The sequence below is a fragment of the Podarcis gaigeae genome (genome assembly GCF_964106915.1).
Source record: "Podarcis gaigeae genome assembly, chromosome: 13".
NCBI lineage: Eukaryota > Metazoa > Chordata > Lepidosauria > Squamata > Lacertidae > Podarcis > Podarcis gaigeae.
In genome coordinates this window covers 33,347,514-33,369,252 of record NC_139689.1, presented here as the reverse complement: position 1 = coordinate 33,369,252, position 21,739 = coordinate 33,347,514, and the positions used below count along the sequence as shown (strand labels likewise).

The 21,739-nt window shown below is 40.2% G+C and overlaps 1 protein-coding gene across 1 annotated transcript in view; it reads right to left on the bottom strand.

The window, feature by feature from the left end:
• Nucleotides 1-21,739, bottom strand: part of NPEPPS (aminopeptidase puromycin sensitive) — a 73,676-nt gene that overhangs the window by 15,652 nt on the left and 36,285 nt on the right. Inside the window, exons 6-14 of the mRNA XM_083708630.1 lie at nucleotides 19,481-19,681; nucleotides 18,086-18,182; nucleotides 17,947-17,980; nucleotides 13,934-14,048; nucleotides 10,397-10,561; nucleotides 10,058-10,162; nucleotides 8,443-8,503; nucleotides 4,847-4,956; nucleotides 1,165-1,228 (exon numbers count right to left, since the gene is read on the bottom strand). Of these exons, the coding sequence (XP_083564756.1) occupies nucleotides 1,165-1,228; nucleotides 4,847-4,956; nucleotides 8,443-8,503; nucleotides 10,058-10,162; nucleotides 10,397-10,561; nucleotides 13,934-14,048; nucleotides 17,947-17,980; nucleotides 18,086-18,182; nucleotides 19,481-19,681 (952 nt within the window). The remainder of the gene's footprint in view (nucleotides 1-1,164; nucleotides 1,229-4,846; nucleotides 4,957-8,442; nucleotides 8,504-10,057; nucleotides 10,163-10,396; nucleotides 10,562-13,933; nucleotides 14,049-17,946; nucleotides 17,981-18,085; nucleotides 18,183-19,480; nucleotides 19,682-21,739) is intronic.

The window sequence follows — 21,739 nt, the reverse complement described above, 5'->3', positions numbered from 1 at the left end:
CTGCTCAGCTTAGAAAAAGAAAGGTTGAACAGGGACATAATTACACTCCACAATAGAAAGGTAAGTAGAAATAGAAGCAGTTATAGATAGCTGCAGATATAAGGCTAAAAGCTGACTGTTAGCAAATATAATCTTGAAAGTCAATGAATGTTTTGAACTAGTGAGAGGTATGACGTTCTGGAACAGTGAAGATAGTTTAAGAGTATATAGTCATGCCTCCTTCACCGGATTGTCTGTAAGATAAAGTGGGTTCTCTCTAAGTTCCTTCAGGTCTCTTTCAAACCCAGCGTCTGACTTATATTTGCCACCAGGAAAGTAATCTCTGCATCCTCACGTAGGAGGAGCCAGTGGCTTGTTTGCCTTTTTGTTATGTGCTTTCTCCTGGAACACATGGTTTTACTGCTTGCATCAGTAATCCGGTGCTATTTGAAGAAGGGGTGGCTAACCCATGGCCCGCCACATACTGGACTCCAGTTCCAATCAGTCCTAGCAGCATGGCCAATGGTCAGGGATAATGAGTTTTAGTACAGCAAAATATGGAAGTCCACTGGTTAGCTACTCCTGCACTAAAGGCTCCTTCCTGAAGTGGAGCTGTATCTTGATTACGTGCACTGATGACTCTGCCGTCCGGCACAGATAATGCTAAAAGCTTTTTTTTTTTTTGTCCTTTCTAACTGTGATAAATAAGCACTCAGATATCTACCAACTACATGCCTAACAAAGGCTAAATATGTGATTTGTCAAATATGTGTGGCAACGGAGCAGCTGAGTGCAGTATCTGCAATATTGAATCCATTCTCCACTAGAGTTCCATGTGCAGGAGGAGGGGGAAACACTGTGTAAATCCATTTCTACTGCCTTCCAGAAATGTTCTGGATACACATAGGCACTGAGTACACATTGTAAAGAAAATTTAAAGGCAGATTACAATCTTCCTAGTTAAAACATGCAGACTGTAAGAAGGAAAATAATGAAAAACTAGAACTTCAGGCTTAGTAGTTCATTTTTATATATATATAAAAGATCAAGTTATTTCAAACATCTAAATCCTAAAAAGGACACCTGCCTGCAGAAACTGACAGTGCAAGTGCTGTTTCCCAGAATGGTTGGTGTCACGTACAATATGGTGCGCTGCTTGGCTCCTGCTATTAGCCATCGCCTTACCACTATATGGTCCGCTGGCACAGAATTTCTTCTGGACTAGCTTCAACACTTTTTCATCTTCTCGCTGGAGTAGAGAACAAGAGGCAAGAATAGTATTCAAAGGTTTCAAATAAGATAATATGCCCAGAACCCATCCAGCTATGAAGGCCTCATTCCTTGAATTCACAGGCCACATTAGGCTGGTCAAATGTCCAACATGCTAAGCTGCTACTTCTTTCCAATTCTCACCCCCCTCTGTTGTTGCCCTCGCATTCCCACATACCTTTTTTCTGTTGGTCCCAATGATCTCTGGTGCCCCAGTCACAGCTGCCATGTTTTCTTATGACACTGTATTGTATCACATATAATATAGCATAACCAGGACTGGGTTATCAGTGACTACAGGTTAAGTAGGACAAATGAGATTCTAGCAAGACAGATTAGGTAGTCTGGTTGCCTCGTAAAATGTGGCCCTGGCTCAAGCTGATCCATGGTTCAGTTTAACAAACTTAAATTCTACATCAGGCCTCAGGCCTTGAACATAAGAGGACATAATCAAATGCGTTTGGATGAGGGTCTCCAGTTAAATAACTATTCAAAGCCTCTCATGCAATGCTGCTAATAAGTCTTCAGGGATATAGAGGACCAAAATATAGACTTTTATGGCTGAATGGTTTTCACCACAAAAACTGAAGTTTCTATGCTTAACCACAACCATCCCGATGATTATTTGAGGAGTGAGTGTTGTGGCTTATAAATGAAGGCAACGACCTGAAAGATGGATATGGAAGAAAACATATCTGAGCACCCTGCTGAGTAACCAAAACCACTTCTCATCTGGGATTAGGGGGCGGTGCTCCCAAACCAATAACTTAAGTGCCTTATAGCACCCTTCTTTTCAAATGAAGCAAATTTGCCACAATTGATAATTTATCATAATGTTGTACTATATGACTCTATGACTTTATATTAAATTACAATTGTTTTAGAGGAAAGTCATACCAAAACTTGGAATAGTGCTTAGGTCTCAGTCCTTAAGAGCATGAGTCATGACACAGGAAGTTCCTGCTGCAAATCTCAGCCCAGCAATGAAATCACTGGAGAGCATTATGAGGCACTTTTTCTGCCCCCAAAATAGCATTTGCAACATGGGACTTTAACTGGCTCCCTTTAGAGAGTTACGTCTAATGAATACATAAGTACTTGTACTTTGGAAAATGTTGTATGATGTCACATTAATTAAAAATGAATATGGATATTCTTCTAGTAAAGGTAAAGGGACCCCTGACCATTAGGTCCAGTCATGGTCGACTGGGGTTGCGCGCTCATCTCACTTTATTGGCTGAGGGAGCCGACGTACAGCTTCCGGGTCATGTGGCCAGCATGACTAAGCCGCTTCTGGCGAACCAGAGCAGTGCACGGAAATGCCATTTACCTTCCCGCCGGAGCGGTACCTATTTATCTACTTGCACTTTTGATGTGCTTTTGAACTGCTAGGTTGGCAGGAGCAGGGACAGAGCAACAGGAGCTCACCCGTTGTGGGGATTCGAACCGCCGACCTTCTGATCGGCAAGTCCTAGGCTCTGTGGTTTAACTCACCGCGCCACCCGTGTTCTTCTAGTGTTTAGAAAATTGAGGCTTGCTACACCATTTACATTTCCCATCTTCTTCCCACACCCGATTCCTGTTTTCTCAACCCTGTCCCATAAATCCTGCCCTCCACTCTACTGCTTCATCCATTCTGTTTTTAGTTGCAGCTCCAAGTAACAATTTAGGATAGTTTCCTTCCTGCATTTACAAGCTTGTTATTTTTGGTGGGGAAGACCCCAAACACAGACAAAAAAATCCTTATCTAAGATTTTGAAAGTTATCACAGCAATGCACTGTTAAAAACAGTCTGCTGCACAAAGCACTGGAGGAGCAAGGGCATTCTAGGAAACCAACTCATTCATCTCACACCTTTAGCACCTGCTATTCTTCCTCAGAGGAATCAGATGCAGGGGTGGGGTGGGGCACAGGAGAAACAGAATTAGGGACATTCTTCCAAATGGACTTCAGAATTTGGAGAATTGTCCACAAATGGAGAAACAGAATTTGTGTACAGCTTACAAATGGACTTCAATGGCAAGTCCAAATTAAGCAACAAACCATTTCAAAGCTGTACTGCCTAGACTCCCTTATTATAACTGCTTTCTAGAGAGCAGCAAAAATATTTCTCATCTGGCTCCCCCTCAACCTCATTCTAGATTTTGTGTTATTTAAATTGTTTTCATGTTTTATTTATAGACATCCTAGGACTGACAAGCAGGATAGAAATGTTTCAATGACTAAAATAATCTGTAGGAGCATTACTGGTTGTTTAATAAATTGGTGAGGCTCATTTGATATCAGGACAAAACTGACCTTTGGTATCATTGGCCCAGCCCTGTGGAATGTTCTCAATCAGCAGATGTATTCTTTATTTGCTGAAAAGTTTGCTGAAAACATTTCTTTGCCACCAGGCTTATGTGGACAATTTAAAAAAAAAATCTTTAATAATTAGCTGGTGATCTATTTAAATCTTTCTAAAAAATTGTATTTTATTGATTTTAAGTTACAAATAAATTAGATCTAAGAAAGAAGAAAATGGCTTAATTTTTATGTGTTTTTTATTGCAAATCACTTTGCTATTTTTAAATGAAATTACAGCATGCAAACATTTTAATAAATAAAAAATAAAGAACATCTCAGAAGGAATTTGCCAACTTTGTAATCAGCAAGGAACTCTAGAGCTGAGGTTTTTGGTAATCCATGAATCCATGTAAACAGATGCACCAAATTGTATCAGTAGTTTTGATGCAGCATTCAGTGTTAGGAATTTAAGACTTTCTGGCTATGAAGGTAACGACTGAAAGTTCATGTGAGCAATGCTTAAGCAAGAGAAGGAGTAGCTGAATCCAGGTGTGAGGCTTCAGTACCCTGCATCTTCATTCCTCATTTGTTCCAGAAACAGAACACAAAAATATACAGTATTAGCTTGATTTGCACAATTTACCCATCATTGGATTTTTAAGTGCAGAGTATATAACCATCAGTATTATCACCAATGTCTACACTAACTAATCAATTCAGTTGCTCCCACAAGTGATGCTAGGAAAATCTGCTTGCAAATCTGCTTTATTTGCATAATCTATCCAGTTTAGTCAACCATTCCAATTAGGAATACATTTTCTGCCTTTGCCATCTCTAAAATATCACAAATTTTATGAAGCCTTCAATATCACAGTAAGAACATGTAAATTCAAAGTTTTTGAAATTTTGACTCATTTATTCAACTTAGATGCTGGTGACGTGTGAATGCACGTGTTGTGTTTGACAGAAAATGCGTAATTCAGGCATCAAGCTCAACCATGGTTCAGGAAGCGTAATTACGGAATGGCATGATGTCTGCAATAACACACTATGGTTTGTGATCAAGTTAGAAAACTAGAGTTTCTAGTGTGTACACAAAAATACTATTCAAGCTAACTAAGGTTTGGTATGATATTTGAACTGACAAGCTAGAAGTTACAGCTGCTGTTCCAGAGGGCCCTTTTCAATACAGAAATGGGAGTGATGAGCAGATGGAAAACAAACTGGGATTTGTGTCTATGTTTGAAAGCGCCATCATTTTGCATGTTGTCTCAACTGAGCCACTATAAAAGTAAGAAAGTAATATACCTACCTGTTCTGCCTCCACATAAACAAGTGGAAACCCCATTTGCTTGGTCCATGTATTCATCACAGCAGCAATAGGTTTACCACTCGATTGTTCCAGGCTTTCCCAAAGATCCTCTGTGGAAGGGAAAAAAACTCACATGAAAATGCTCCCCCAGCTAGTAAGCAGCTGCAGTTTCATTAATACCAACACACAATTCTCTACAATTCTACTGCTGTTAATAATTTTAAAATAATTTTAATGCAAAGAGTAATTTCCAAACAATTTGTTCACAGCTCCAACAAATTATTTTGATAAGGCAAGCAGCCGTTACTCCCATGAAACCAATGGGGGGAAAGGGAGTGAAACCCTACAGGGGGATTTGCTTCCCTTGTCCAATCTTACTAACCACCAATCTATACACAGCTGCAGCATCAGGACCCTCTCAACTCAATGCTGCTGCCACTTTCAAACCTCCTACTTGGAGCCAGTGAGAATACCCCAGAAATAAAAGTTATCATTACGGCAATGCAAATGTCTTTGGTATCACAGTTTTAAGCTATGACAGCACCCCAAATTACTAGGCCCATGTTTTCTAGGAATGTGCACTTAGAAAAAATGTTTTGCTTTCCACTCATTATTGTCTCAACATTTTGACTTCACCCCCACAGGCTTGCTCCTCCATTGTCTTCTGAGACAGACGGATGCTAACAATGATGGTCTCATTTCATTTGTTTCATTCATTTCTCCTTTGTTATGGTTTTACACTGACTGCAGTGCTGCTCCAGCCTGTTTTCTGGTGCCTCCATTTCTTAAATGAAACCCAAATATCATGAAAACTGCAGGTGCTTTACGCAGATTGCAAAAAGGGTTCCCAAAAGCTATTCTGGGGTGCCATTCTTTAAGCTTCCCAGTGCTTTATGCTTCAGACTGGACAGTTTTCATGTCTTGCCACTTTTAAAAGACTCCAGGATTACCTCATCCCTGGCCTCCTACAGAATATTTCCTTGATATATCCTTTGCTAAGCAATGTAATGCCATGTGCATGCTGATCTCAGGGTCTTCTCCACATGGTTTCTGGCTGCTCCAGAGCCAGGAAAAATAGGCTGGCTCAAATCCAGTGGCTCTCTCTTGTAGTCCTGATGAAGCCAGCACTTTGCACGTGGTGAAAACAAAAGCTCTGGATTGGACCTATAAAAAGGCGCAGAGTCCATGCAGTGTGCTGATCAACTATTACGATAATTGCCTGCAGGCTGGAGATTCACTGGCTTCCCAATTCTCCCAGTTAGAAGCTGCCCAAGGGGAATGGATTGCACTGCCTTGTTTCCCTTCCTTTAAAGGGGGGTGGGCAAGAGGGAGGTGAAATCCAAGAAGGGGTTGAAAAGAGGGAAGTAATCAATGTACCCTGAAACAGTCCAAGGAAGAAGTAATGGGGGGCGGGGACCAGTTAAATTGTAGGAAAAAAACCAGAAAATTCAATCCAAGAAAAGAAAAGAAAAGAAAAGAAAAGAAAAGGAAGTAGTTAAAAAAAAAAACAACCCACATGTTCCACTCACTGAATTTGTTCAGTGCTGAAGGCAGGGATGGTCTGGAAACTATGGGATGCCTCCTCCCCGCAAGATAGCATTGACACATGACCCTGCCTGATCAATCAGAGGAAGAGCATCCCAGCATAAAGGCTGTCCTCCAGGAGCCTCTGGGGAATTAAAGAATTTTGCTTCTCCCATTCAGTTTTGTACTTTTCATTCATTTCTCTCAAGAGATTAATTAGGAAGTAATGGTTTTGTTTTAAATTTCTTTTAGAAATGAATACACACCTGTACTAGGATGGATCTGGCTATTGCTTTGGTTTTTTTATTTAAAATGTATCTATATCCCTACGCACTGAAGTTACATATAGAGGTTCACAACAATTAAAACAATATAAAATCTGAATTAAAAAGCAAATGTAACACTGAAAATAAAACAGCAAAGCAGCAGTTAATTCCCATAGGCCAACTGAAACTGAAATACATTTGCATATTTCTGCATCTGCAGACAGCAGAACTATGACCAGTTAAGCCTGCACTGATCAATGCATTATATGTTAACATGGGTCTTAAAAACTGTCAGGAGTCCCACAAAATCCAGAACATCTCGTATGGGTTCTGAAGTGCATCAGAAATCTCTTCTCAGTCCTGTCTTTCTGACTGCCAGTGACATTCTGGAATTATTTGGCTGTTCAGTGTTCATTGATGCTGGTCTGTCAGCAAGAAAATAGGCTGCTGCCAGGCTGCTTCACAGCTTGTGCCAGGAATTCTTTGAGTATGCTTCTTCCTGATCTCACTTGGACTTCTCATTTGTTTCTCTTTGTCCCTTCTGTGAGCTTACATTCTGAGGCGGTTTGTGTGCCCAGACTTCATTTCTGTTTCCCTGCCTACTCCCATCGTTCCACTTTGGCTTCCCTAATCCCAATTCTGTCCAAGCAGCTAGGCTGCTTGTGTTCTAGCAAGTTCCTGAGAAATCGGAAACTGTCTGCAATGTACGGGTATGACTTGTCAATGCACAAAAGGAACAACTCAGATCTGTTAGGGAAAGCGCAAGTTCAAGCTGACGACATTTAAACACTTAGTTAAGTACTTAAATTCCACTTATTTCAAGAGAATGTAGCTATGTGCTTCAGTTCTCTGTGCTGTAGCCAATATATTTCCCAAGGGAGTGGGAAATTACTGAAATGTTGCAAAAAAAAGAACTGGCTTTGAGTTGCCATACACGTGCCAGTTACATTCTGATGGAAAATAACTGCTGACAGAACTTCCTCCTCTCCCCCCACAAATCCTTTTGCTTGAAGAGAAGCTGGAATGCAAAGAGCCACACAACTTGTTTGCAACACCCAATTGAGTTTTGGGTTTGTCTTGTTAGAAGGAGAAGACTCCGTCCCCCAGGGGAATCTACTTTTGAAATGGGAGGGGACTTTGAAACAACAATTTGTGATATGGCTTGAGGTTCTGCTGTTCAGGGAAAGCTCCCTTTAAATAATGTCAAGTGCTTGAGCAAGCCAAAAGCTGCTCTTCAGACTGATGGCCAGAAACACTACTGAATACTTGGAACAGCAACCCGAAAAAGTATCAACAGGGTGCAATCCCTCCCTTGGCAGAGAGGTATAGTTTCAGCTCTCTGTTCTGTACAGCACCAACCATATGACTGTATTACATATATTAAGAGCAGTAAAAGCAAAATGAGCTTCTTCCCATTCCATCGTCTATTATTGATTTTCAGACATTTAATTCATGTATGATCATTTGGGGAGTGGGGGTTAGCAGAGCAATTAACAGAAGATCAGCTTGCATCTGGGTCAGGAAATAAACAAGCCACGTTTCCAATTCAGAATCTGACCTGGGTTTTCCCCAAAGTAAATTTAGCCTATTACTACTGCAAATTTCCAGATGGTCAGAGAAAAGTATTGTGAGAAGGATCACACACTCATACAGATATAGTTTGATAGGAAACACTTTGCTGGTGAACTTCCCTGCATTTCAGGCAGAAAAAAATTATCACTGGGGGGTGCAACTTCTCTGTGTAATGTAATGTTCTGGGGACAAGGGGACAACAAAAGAGAGAGTATAAACACAACAGCGAATTACCTGTAGCTGCATTCTTATGTTGAAACTTGGTAAGGTAGAGGTGCATTCCTTTCCGGAAATCCTGTGAATGTAATATTTTTATTTTGTTAATATAAACAACTTCAAAATTAGCTTATCACTGGATGGGACTGGAATGTAATGTGTTGTTTTCCACCAAACTATTTATCATTTTCATGAGCTAACAGGTTTTTTTTGGCAAACCCAGATTAAATTTGTGCATCATCCTTGCACTCTTCTAGTAGCAGGCAGTCCCTTAAAACTGGCATATTGCTGAGGAACAGAGCCACAAGCTTCTGCAACAGGAATTCACTACTTAATTTAAGAGTGCTGGAACATGTGAAACTAAATAATGTGACTTTTAGATAGGCTTTAAGCCTCTACACTATTAAGTCCCAATACCAATTTTTGGATCCTTCCAATCCTGTGGCAACTCCTAACCACTTTAACTTAACCTCTCTGCTGCTCACAGATATTTTGTGCTGTTTGCAACCATTTTGATACATTAATGGTTGAAAGCCAGTTGAAAAGCATTCAAAAAACATTTCAAAACGTTTTAAACATTAGTGGAAAAATAAGGAACCTTGAAATTGCAAAGTCCACTAGGGCACTTAAATGGATAGTCTGATTAAAATCAGTATTGAAAAGCTTTATCTGCTTTCCATTTCATACTATAATAATTATTCTTTCACTGCAAAATGCATTTACAAATATGTCTTTTAAGGTGGTTAATTTCAGAACAGCCATATGCATTTACAAATATGTCTTTTAAGGTGGTTAATTTCAGAACAGCCATATGTGAGCAGCTTTTTGGAATACTGAATTAAGGAAGATTAAAACAGTGTTAACAAAGCAGTTTCAATATCATTTTAATGATTAAAAATGACAAAATTGAAAAGCATGAAGTCTGGTATTGACTTAGAATTCAAATCATACATACTACGCCATAAAAAACAAGAGGCGTGGACAGCAGGTGAATGCAGGATGCCTATTTACATAACAGGTAAAATTGTGACTTGCTCATGTGCCCCACGTGTTGATTCTACACACCAGAGAATTTTGGGAACCGACCCAAATCCAATTCTGGGAACCAGCCAGATCTTCCCAAAAGTGATTGAGAGTAAGAATTTCAGCTTAAGGCAAATAAAGATCCTGGGTTGCGTCCAGATGTATGGAGCATATTTAATATAAATAAGGGTCACAATTAGCCACTATAGAGTAATGGAACCAACATTGAATCATAGAATTGTAGAGTTGGAAGGGACCCCAAGGGTCATCTAGTCCAACCTCCTGCAATGCAGGAATTTCAGCTACAGCACCCATGACAGATGGCCATCCAACCTCTGCTTAAAAAGCTCCAAGGAAGGAGAGATATACAGAGATAGGATCTGAATGTCAGATGCTAAAGACAAAGATAAGGAGAAGGCCACCACTTTCATGTTTTGCTGCTCAACACCCAGAGGTATCTGGTTGTGCAGCTGCTGGAAACAGAAAGCTGGACTAAATGGACCTTTGCTTGATCCACCAAGCTCCTCACCACACAACCCTTTCTACATAAAAGAACACAGGACATCCACAGTTACCCTAGATGTCAGTGGCAGTAAAGTTATAGATTTACCTCATCCCCAACGTAGTCATGTAGCATTCGAATTACTGACGCACCCTTGCTGTAAGAGATTGCATCAAATATTTCATCTACTTCAGATGGATGGCCCACATTGACCTGGGGTGAGAAAGGCAACAAGGCATCAGAAGAGACCACATTTGACTTGCATCTCCAGTTACAGATATACAAAGCAGTGTTAAGATAACTAAGTCACTTAGTCTCTAAGATAAAGCATTCTTGGTTGCTTTCCTCTGGCGCCCCAGCCCGTTATCAGAGAAAGAATTTCTAACAATGAGAGAGCATGCGGCAAAGCATATGCAAACACCACTGATTGCAGCAGTTGGCACTCACTTCAATAGGGTGACTGTTGTCTAAGGCATCCAGCTCCTGAGCGCGTGTGTAATCGGCAGAAACAAATTGTGTCCAGATATCGTATTCTGGAAAACAATGGTCCACACAGAGGTACTCAATCCAGGATGCAAAGCCCTCATTGAGCCATAGATGGGTCCACCATTCCTACGAAGAATTGAGAAAATTGCTGATACTAAAAGCAGAGCACCACAGCATCAAGATAAAAGGACAAGTAGTTGCCATTGGTCTCTGAGATCTCAGGTCTCCATCACTGAAACCTCTAATTCTCTTAGAGATGTGGAACTCCTTACTAACAGGTACAAATATTGTGTAATTCTGTGTACGAGGAGAAAAAACACAGAACTCAGCATTCTATAAAATAATGTCTTTACAAAGCAAGTTTCTAGTCCCCACACCTTAAAAACTAGGAAGACAACGCTTGAGGAAATCTCAGTAGCAGCCCGGGGGGGGGGGGGGGAGATGGCTGCAGTATTGTGGGGAATAAATCAAATGGGAACATTCTCTATCAGCCACTGAAGGAATGCCTTTGTTTAGTAGGCTAAGATTTTTAACAGAAATGGGAAACACAATACAAGTGAAAGCTGCAACACAGTAACTGTTCTCTGTGCAGAATGAAATGTATCAAGTAAGAATGAACCCCACCAGTGGATAAGAAATAACTAACTGAATTCTAGATAAACTCAATCTGAATTTGATGTTGGGGCGGGGACAGAAATTCCCAACTCTATCACAGCTTCAAGTAGATCAGGTTTCAAGGTAAAGTTCTAGGGCTTCAATGCTCAGAAGCATTACCAGGATTAATGCAAGTGAGGACAATGATGAAATCCACTCTAACCACACTTTTCAATTCCCCACCACCTAGAAAATATTCTCCTTTTACACATTTTTGTGGTCTTTGAAAGTTTCATCTAGGCAGTCAGTCAGCCGAATGCAGGCCTGCAAGGCAAACTGAGCCACGTAGCAATAATTGCTGGTCACGTGATTTGCAGCTGAAGGGAAGAGGGTTAAAAAAATCCTGCCTTACCACCCCCTTAGCACCCACCAACTTCAATGTTCAATGTGTTGTCTTTCAAACCTATGTTCACAGATACTAGAAATGGACTTTTTATTTTTTATTTAAAAAAAACCAGCTGAAATTCTCAGAATAGGCAGCCTCCCATGCAGACCAGGGCAAGACCTACTCATCTTTAAAAAACCTGTCCCATCTTATGGTCTTAAACCAGTCTCTAGATGAACTTTATGCATGTATAATTCAGAATGCTGGTTTATAGAACCCAGACAAATTTCCGTGCTTTGCACAGTGGCAGTACTGTAGCCCGTGAGGTTAATCTGATGCGTGATTATTGCTAATTGGGGATACAGAGTCAGTTAGGGGGTGGAGAAAAATAGATTTACTTATTTTTTAAGAGGCATAATTGAAAGAATGGAAAAGAAGACAATGCAAGACATTTGTCCGCAAAATCGAAAATAGAGATTACAATAATACCTGCTTGATTAATGTGGTATGAACATTGAATCTCACAAGCTAGGAAGTGGTGCATAGGTAAAGGTAAAGGTACCCCTGCCCGTCCGGCAGGGTGCATACACTATTCCAAATAGAGACAGGATAAAGTGTGAACTGCATGAGCCATGTGCACTATTGTTAGGCGCACAGTGCATGAAAATCTACCAGTGCAGTCACATTCTCAAGTACAATTGAGAATCTTTGCAACCGTAATGGGGAAGAAGAATGCAGAAGTTTTATTTAGGGATTGAGAACCAATAGAATTATTGGCCAACATCTCATGCCTTTTCAGTGAAAATAATCTCATTAGCTCAGGACTGTGGTGCCTGCTGAAGTCTAACACTAGCACACCAAGTGTGATGGAACCATTTCTTTCTGTGGAAAGTGTCTGTGCTTATCACCAGCTAGCCATGCCAGACATGCAAGCAAAAATAGTGTATTGAACTCATGCAAAGAGAAAGAAAAGTTGGCATACAAGTTGCTGGGCGTTGTTTTTTTGTTTTTTGTTTTTTTAAAGGGGGGGAACTATTTGATTTGATAAATGGATTTGGAAAGCCCATAGAGTCAGGTGAATACTGCTGCATGCTTTGGTATGGTTGGGTTTATTGAAAAGGTCAGCTCTCTCCAGAGTCCCTCCTTCATTTCATAGAAGAGCTGGTTAGTCACACAAAGCTGCCTCTGCCATGTTTCCAACTGCCCTGGTGGCATGTCAACTACTAAAAATATGCCACTGGTTTTGTGAATAATGTTTTTCCATTTCAACAAGTTCTACTGTAGCAACGGAGAGGTCATGTGACAAAGAAGGAAAGGTGGCATTGCCAGTAATGAAGGGGCGGGGGGAATGACATACAAAAAATTAAACTGAAAAGAAAAGAAGTTAAACTTTCCTCTCATTTGCAAGTAAAGTTATCTTGTGGGCACTGATTATGGAGACATTAGGAGGAAAAGAAAGCTATTCCCCTAGATCTTAAGGCAGCGACTGAGAACCTTTATCCCTCCAAATATTGAACTACCAATCTCATCAACCTGGCCATGATGAATGACGCTGATGGAGTTGGGAATCCAAACAATATAAATAAATATTTGTAAACCTCTTAGAGATTTAGTATTAAGTGGTATATAAACATATGAAATAAATAATAATCAAACTGGAAGGCCACAGGTTCACCATTCCTGCTGTAACATATGAAAATTCAACAAGCACCCTGAAACGTCACAGAGAGAAATCCTTTTCCACAGTTGGATAGTACTTATTGGATTTGAATGTTAAGTTTATAAATAGGTCTGTATTATTGATTTTACACTAATACCACTGAGGCATACCTAATTGTCGTCTAACTCAGCACCCTAAGAATTTCAGCTCCCTACACGTTTAAAAGACTTTATAGCTGCAAAGATAAGCTTGTAAATGTGTGGATCACCCCATATGCCAGAAGAAGCATCAGTTCCCTTCATAGATCCTCTCCCCATGGATACTAAGTTTAGAATTATGAAAAATATCTGCAAGTCTGGTGAATTTGCAGATTTGCACAAATCAGAAGTTTCTGACCTGCCTAGACTTGCAATGGGTGAGGGGGATCCTAATGGTATTTGGGTTAAGCAGTTAACGCAAGTGTGAGGTTTTAACCTTATTATTATTATTTATTTAATTCAATGCTTTATTGTCTATTATGGCACATTCTTTCGCATGGCTGGGCATTGTGAATCCTAGAGGGGAGCAGACAAAATGTTTAATGGTAGTGCACAACGCTTCTCCCTATAGCATCTCATGAGGCAACCTATGGGCCACATCTAACCCACTGAAAATCTCCAGGTGCTGCTGATGCCCCAATACTGCTGTTTTTCCTAATAATACTCTGCATGGGCAGACATGCACACTTGCAGTACCATATGAAAACACGAGGCATCTGCTGTGACCATGAGCAGATACACTCAGGACAAGTAATAGGCGGGAAACTGAGTAACCTTGATCTAAGCCCAAAACAAGGGAAAGTCAAATACAATTTTTGTACCATAGTCACAAGGTTCCCAAACCACTGGTGAGCAAGCTCATGGCCCACGACGAGAGCCACCCATTGGCGGGAGGAGGAACAGGAGTTTTTGGGATCTATCAGCAGTGCAGTTTCCCTGTGTATGAGAAAGAACAGAGACTGAAGCAAGGTGACTTAGAGAGAAAAGCACAATTTTTGAAATCAATCAAGCTATCAAACTCATCTAAACAAGAGTGCTTCATGCTTATAGGTGAAAACAGCAAGGTTAACATTTCATATCTGCTAGGATGCAACAAAGAGTACTTTTCCTCAGAGGGAAATGAGAGAAGACAGCACCATCACACCCACCCCTCAAAAATGCATCTCATTTAAAAATAACTGGTCTGAAAAAAGGCAGCTCAGCAAATAACTTTCCTCAGTTACACGTCAGTTTGTTGTGTTCATTTCATAAATTATCACAAAGCTAGCAACTATTTGTTCAACCCCGCAAGAGTTCACCAACAAAAACTCTCTACAAAAGGACCTATTATATAATGAATTTTTGGATTTGGGATGTTTTACTAATTGGCATAACCAAAGCATGGAAAGAGGCTTCTAGGTCATTACAACTCCTAAAACTCTGCAACTCTCCAGACCTATTTATAAGGACCCCATTATCCACTCTTAGCTAAAGCGTTAACATGGCTGCTCCACAGTAACCTCCTGATGCCTTGAAATTTGCCCCACATTAACGAGATTGCAGTTGCCATGTTGAACGCCAGAGATATAGGTGCCAGTATTCCGATACTCTGTTTAACAGGAACTGAGCTAAAAGGGTGGGCTCTATTATTATTATTAATGTTACTACTACTAGTAGTACTATTATTATTATTATTATTATTATTATTATTATTATTATTATTTTAATGCTGTTGCTGTGTCCTTTAGCTCAGTGCACGCAGGGATGCAAAAGAGGAGGCCACAGATCTACAAGGCATGACTTCTTTAAAATGAGGCACACAAAGTGAATAGAAAGGCTTACTCTAGAACTGACACACAGAAAAAGGATACAAGGTGAGTTGTGCTCAGGGGCACTACCACTCCACACCAATATGTTTCAAAGTCTCCTAGTCACACTTCAATCTAGCTACCGGGGAATAATTTTTAAAAGGGCTTTTTCAAGAAGAGACTGGCAGAGAAAGGAAATAAAACCCAATGATCACATGATTGTGTACAAAAAAGTAAAAGTAAAATTTTGCAAAGTTTTTTCTGGTCTACACCTCTTTTTTCCAGTGGGAGCAGTGACAGGCTGGGCAAATGGCCAAACTATGTTCCATCTGCTCCATTTGAACATTCATTTGGTTAGCACAGAGCCATCATAACTAGGGCTGCTACAATTAAATAATCAGTTAACACTGACTGATTAAACGGGGGTAGATTTTTAGTCACTCAGCAGATTTTTTAATAAATTTATTGTTTTTTACAAATACTTCGAAAAACGGCAGATGGGAAATGCTTTTTATGAATGAAAATTTGGGAAATGGTGGGAAAGGAACAAATGATTCTTTTTTATTTTGTCCTGAAAGCCTTTTAGAGGGATGGCTGGTCAAGAAAAAATACAGTATCTACATAAGGGGGAAACTGCTGGTCAAAGATATAGGAACAATGGCAACTAGAGAGGAAGTCAGAGACTTTGTGTTATTATAGCCTACCAAATGCCTTCTGATGACCTGGGCTAGAGTTATTTTAAATCAAAATATTTTAAAGGGCACACTTGCCATACCTGTACCAGATCAGAAAGGTGGCAGTACAGTGAGCTCAGTTACCACTAACCATTTTGCCCAAACTGGTTTTGCCCAAACTTTCCAGCAATGGTGGAAAGATGTTGGAGACCACCAAAGGTCACAATGATTTGTGTGGGAGAGGGAAGGATTTCAAAATTTCAAAAATAATTGGCAATCTGGAAGAATGGGGTTCAGTCCATAGAAAGATATGGCACTAGAGTGTTCTGATATAAAGGAACCTCCCTCTGTTCTCACTGTAAGATAAGGCCCACCCACAAACCCGAGGAGTTTGCCTGGCAGCTTGAAACAATTTGGAAACAGCAGGATGGGTTGAGAAAAAGAATGCATCTGCACAGGCCCAAAGACTGCCATAAATCTGTGGCGAAGGCGTTAGGAATGCAACAAAGATAGATCAGATGGAGTGTGTGTGTGTGTGTGTGTGTGTGTGTGAGAGAGAGAGAGAGAGAGAGAGAGTGAGAGAGCGCGCTAGGCAGCAAGGAAAACTTGGTATACTACTTTAGAACTACAAATTGAACTAAAAATTGCACAAAGATCTTTTCTAAATGTATAATGCAGAGACTCATCCCCACATACAGTTTTTCTTCAACTGCAACCCTCATTCCCCTGCTCAATGCACCTACAAGCTAAGGATGACAGGGAGCGTTTGCTTAGAGAATTCCTAACAAAGGAAATGCCCCCATGCCATGCGTTATCTTTCAAATGAATTTGTGTCAGCTGCCCTAGCACCAAATCCCCAACTGCTCTTTATATTTGTAGTAAGTTAGAAGCAGTTTTATATGAAAGGAAGGAAGCTATTCAAGGAATCTGCTCATGAGACTGGTCTTCAATGCACTATATGTAATGCTAGAATATGCATGTGCTAATGTGGTTCTGGAGATTTATTGCTGGAAAATTTGTTAAAGGCATATGCAGCCCCTAAATTACTTGAGAATTACCATATTTTCCCACCTATAAGACAACCCATGTATAGGACGACCCCTATTTTTGGGGACTCAGATTTAAGAAAATGGGGGGAGATGTATCTGTTTATTTTTGACCCTAATTTTTGAGGGGGGAAACCTAGTCTTATACACAAAAAATAGGGTATATCTTATGAAATACACACTGTACGCCTGCTGTTTGACATTTTTGCATAAGGAGCTTATAACTTTTAAAAAATGGGAATCTCCAAAAGGACAAAAACCATACAGAATTTTTTTTCCACTTTGCAGATACAAAAGATTACCTGCTCAACTTGAAAATAAAGTGAACTTCCCATTCTCTAAATGGGTGCAGGGCGAAATACTGGTGTGCTCTTGACCACAATTAAGTTAAATATGGAAGTTCTGATACTGACCATGATTATGGTTAAGCAGCATTTGAAACCAACTTAGAACTCTGAATTCAACTCCTGATCAGCTAACCCTGCTTAGCCTTGAATATAGTGAGCATCAATGTCAATGGAAGTTAACTGTGGTTGAGGAGAAGGGTAAGTTCATTTCCGAGAAGAGGTATAGGAGAAAACATGCAACTCGCAACTTGTTTATGATATCTTAACCATGGTTATGAGAGTGGTAGTGCTCACACACAACATAAAACCACAGTTTGAGTATGCGGTCTTGTGTGCTCCCCGTCTACCCTCTTCAGTCACGGAAGATTGGAAGACTTTGCTTCTGCTTTCAGATACATGCATTTTCTTGTTGTGTCTAAACTGACAACTGTGGATGGTGCTAGCTATGGTTTACTGTGGCATACACATATCACTAACAACAGCCTGAAGTTGGCTTGTTTCAATAAACTTTAGTTTGTTTGTGTTCAGACAGAAATAGAAATTGGCTACTTGAAAATGGAAGCAAAAGCCTACAATGTCATTGTGGCCATGATAGTGCAGACGAGGAGAGCATATGAGCCGTAACTATGGAATACTAAACTTTGTGTTGGCATTATGTGTGATTGTAGCTTGTGTCTGCATTGGGCCACAGAAGGGTGGGAGAAGATACAAACAAAGGATCTAAATGAAAGGTGCAGCATTTTTAAAATAATGTAACATTCTTGAATACTGTGGCTTTATAAAGCTCTACTTTTCTGAGGGATATGCTCAAATACCTATTTTTGTAAAAACTTCAACTTGCGCAAAATGGAAAATAATTTTGAGGAAATTACCAAACAAGCCCAAATCATTACAGCTTTCTACACTATATCTGATAAAACGTGGAAAAATTAGTCAACAAAGGACACGGAAGGGAGGAAAGACAGTATTTAACAGCATACCTATAAGTAACAAGGCCCCAGTTCTCCATGGCACCTTTATAAAATAAATACAAAGGTTTATTGATATTGATATACACAACCATCTCCTAAAATGTTTTACAATTCAAATAAAACTCAGAGGTAACACAAAATACTTTACCAGCTGCAAAGTCTGCAATAGCTATGAGATCAATTTTAGGGAGAGGGTAAGGAACATTGAAGTAATCCTTATAAAAAGGCAGCGTTTTAGCAGCAACCTAAGGGGGGAAAGCAGAAAAATGATAGAGAGCATGGTGTGTTAAGTCAAAATAAAGAAGACCTGTTAACTGACTTTAAGACATTGTGCTTTAACTTTTACTCCTAAGCCAACTGCAGTTGTTGTTAAAACTATGTCAACTCTGGCCTTTGCCAAATCTACACACACAACATGTTTACATAAAGGAACACACGTGTTCTGATGAATATCTGCAAAAAAGAGAGGCCCGAACAAATTCCAAAACTATCTAAACCCTGCACCAAAGAGGACTTAATGGTTGCCCAGGGGACAGGCGTAAGGGTTTTAAAACCATTTTATCTGCCCCCAGGGACATACCTAATCAAATTTGAAGAAGTATGTGTATCCACAGTTTTACCCATAAGGAAAAAAATGTTTAACATAAAGTTCACAATTTATCACTTCATCTCTTCCCCAGCTCCACCCAATCACACAAGCTGTAAATCTCTGAAGCCTGAATAATTAAGTGACGCTAAAATATTATGGAGCTAACCATTTATAAGTTGTTCAGCTTAGGTGACAATGTACGCCCTACTTCTAACCAGTGCCTGGAAAACAAAGTTCCCCCTGCCACAGCATGAACACCAGAGGTTGCCCAAGTCAGGCCTTATGCAAAATTCATCTAGGCCAGGCTTCCTCAAACTCAGCCCTCCAGATGTTTTTTTGGGACTACAATTCCCATCATCCCTGACCTGTTAGCTAGGGGTCATGGGAGCTGTAGTCCCAAAACATTTGGAGGGCTGAGTTTGCCTATGCCTGATCTAGGCTAATACAGTGGAACCTCGGTTTTCGAACGTAATCCGTTCTGGAAGTCCGTTCGACTTCCAAAACATTCAGAAACTGAGGATCAAAGGGCTGTCAGCAAGTTCAATGAGGAAAATTGAGAAACACGCCTTGGAAGCCGTTCACTTCCGTGTTTTTGGCATTCGGCTTCCGAAACATACGGCAGCTGAGATGTTCGAAAACCAAGGTTTGACTGTTTATTGTCTACACTGACCAGCAGCAGCTCTCCAGTGTTTCAGACATGGGTCCTCTTCAGGCTTACCTGAAGATGCCAGGGATTAAACCTGGGACCTTTTACACTCAAACAACCATTGTCAATAAGCTCCCTGCATTAAGCAAATGCATCTAAGTTTCTTTCTTTTTTTAGATTTTCTCCAATTTAACACAGGAATGGCAGCTAAGCAACTGAAGCAAGAAAGTGCAAATAATATTAAAATATTTCAAGTCAAAAGCAGGGGCACTGTCGAAGTTACTGAAAGATATGGAAGCATGCTTTACCTCTAATGCAAACTTTCCTTGTTCTGCTTTGCCAACTGGAGTGTAAACACGGACTAACACGCCATCAGTGGACCTGGTCTCAACGAAGTCATATTCTCCAACCACAAAAGCAACGAGATATGTTGACATCACAGGAGTTCGGGCAAATTTCACTTCCACCAGGTTTTCATCATCAGGGTAGGGCCTCCGATCAGTGACATTCTTTCCAAGGAAAGATGTTTGGAAGAGACTTGTTAGATTGGCTTTGAAGCATCACCAGATTTCACGAGATTGCAGGAGAGATCAGGGCTGGTATTTCCTGTGCTATTTTGCAGTATCGAACAGATGTGTGAAAGGAGTCTCATTAACTTGCTCTTTTCCTTTCTGTGCAGTTTCCCTAATCTCGTTCTATCATATCCATCTCCTTGCTTTCTGCCAAGTTGCTCTTCATTACGAAAAAGTGGGGGGGGGGGTGGCAACAGGGTCCACATCTCCAGTTCTTGTTTTATCCATTACCAATGCAACTGGGATGTAAGAAAGGTTATCAAGACAATTTCCAGCCTCTGTAACCACCAACATCTTAATTTCTTGATCCTCGTACTATTTAGATTGCCAACTACTATCCTACATGCTCTTGCCTCCCCACCCATTTCTCCCTAGGTTGCTGTTAACCATAGTTCAGTATTATTTCTACATCAACCTTGGTTAGAGAGTTGCTGTAAACCAAGAATTCTAGGCTTGCTCAGAACCACATTAAACAGGCTTGCAAACCGTGATTTATGGTATGTGAACTGAGCTAATGGTTTGAAATAGACAGTATTTCCTGCTCCTCTGCCTGCAAGAGAACAAATGGACATACAAGCTCTTCAGGCTTAGATTGGAAAAAGGAAAGAACCTCTAGGTGCACAAGAAAAAAAGTTTATTTAGCCCAAACAAGTTCTTCCTCAGAAGCACGCTTGAAGATTTGTTTCAAGACGCATTCAAGTTTTTAACTAGGGTTAAGTCAATAAACCATGATATAATACCAGAGGTAACCATCATGCCTATTTATATACAATGACCAAACATGGTTTCGCTTTACATGAACAAGCCACAAAAGGCCTTAGTCTCTCATGGAGTCTTTCTAGCCACTAGTCTTCATGCACAGACATTCCTATCTACTTCCTCATTCTCTGAAAATTATAGCTTAACAGTTCACTCATATAAGCTAACTAGTAAGAAAATAAACCATTTCGGGGTGTTAAAGTCTGAACATTCACATTATCTCATACTGAGTCTAACACACATATAATTAAATAGCATAGAAGACATACATTTAGATGTATTGGGTTTGTTTTGTTTGTTTTTAAATCATATGCGGCAGCTAGACTGGTGACTGGGGGCGGCCGCCGAGACCACATAACACCGTTCTTGAAAGACCTACATTGGCTCCCAGTACGTTTCCGAGCACAATTCAAAGTGTTGGTGTTGACCTTTAAAGCCCTAAACGGCCTCGGCCCAGTATACCTGAAGGAGCGTCTCCACCCCCATCGTTCTGCCCGGACGCTGAGGTCCAGCGCCGAGGGCCTTCTGGCAGTTCCCTCATTGCAAGAAGCAAAGCTACAGGGAACCAGGCAGAGGGCCTTTTCGGTAGTGGCGCCCGCCCTGTGGAACGCCCTCCCATCAGATGTCAAAACGATAAACAACTACCTGACATTCAGAAGACATCTTAAGGCAGCCCTGTTCAGGGAAGTTTTTAATGTATGATATTTTAGTGTTTTCTGGTTTCTATGGAAGCCGCCCAGAGTGGCTGGGGAAACCCAGCCAGATGGGCGGGGTACAAATAATAAATTATTATTATTATTATATACATACTGCTTTATTGTACCTAGAATCCCTAACTGGTTGTAAAAAGAATTTATCATACTCATATTAGACTCACTGAAACTAATGTATCTAAGTTAACCATGTCCATTAATTTCAAACAGTCTATTCCGAATCGTGTTTGATACAACCCATTTTCTCAGATCTTCTTGATGGCACTGCCACAACTACAGTATCAATCTACATTTTATTCACTAAACACTTGACTTTTTAAGAAAACAAAACATGTATTTTATTAAACACAAACTAAACAGAACAAAACAAACCCGGAGTACAGTTTTATAATGACATTTGGTATAGTTAAAGTACACATAATGGTAATTCATTACTAAAGTAGGTCTCTCCATAGTGAAGCTTGTGTCACATGCAGTTCTAGCAACAGTGCTGATTTGTTTATATAATCAATTAATAGTGACC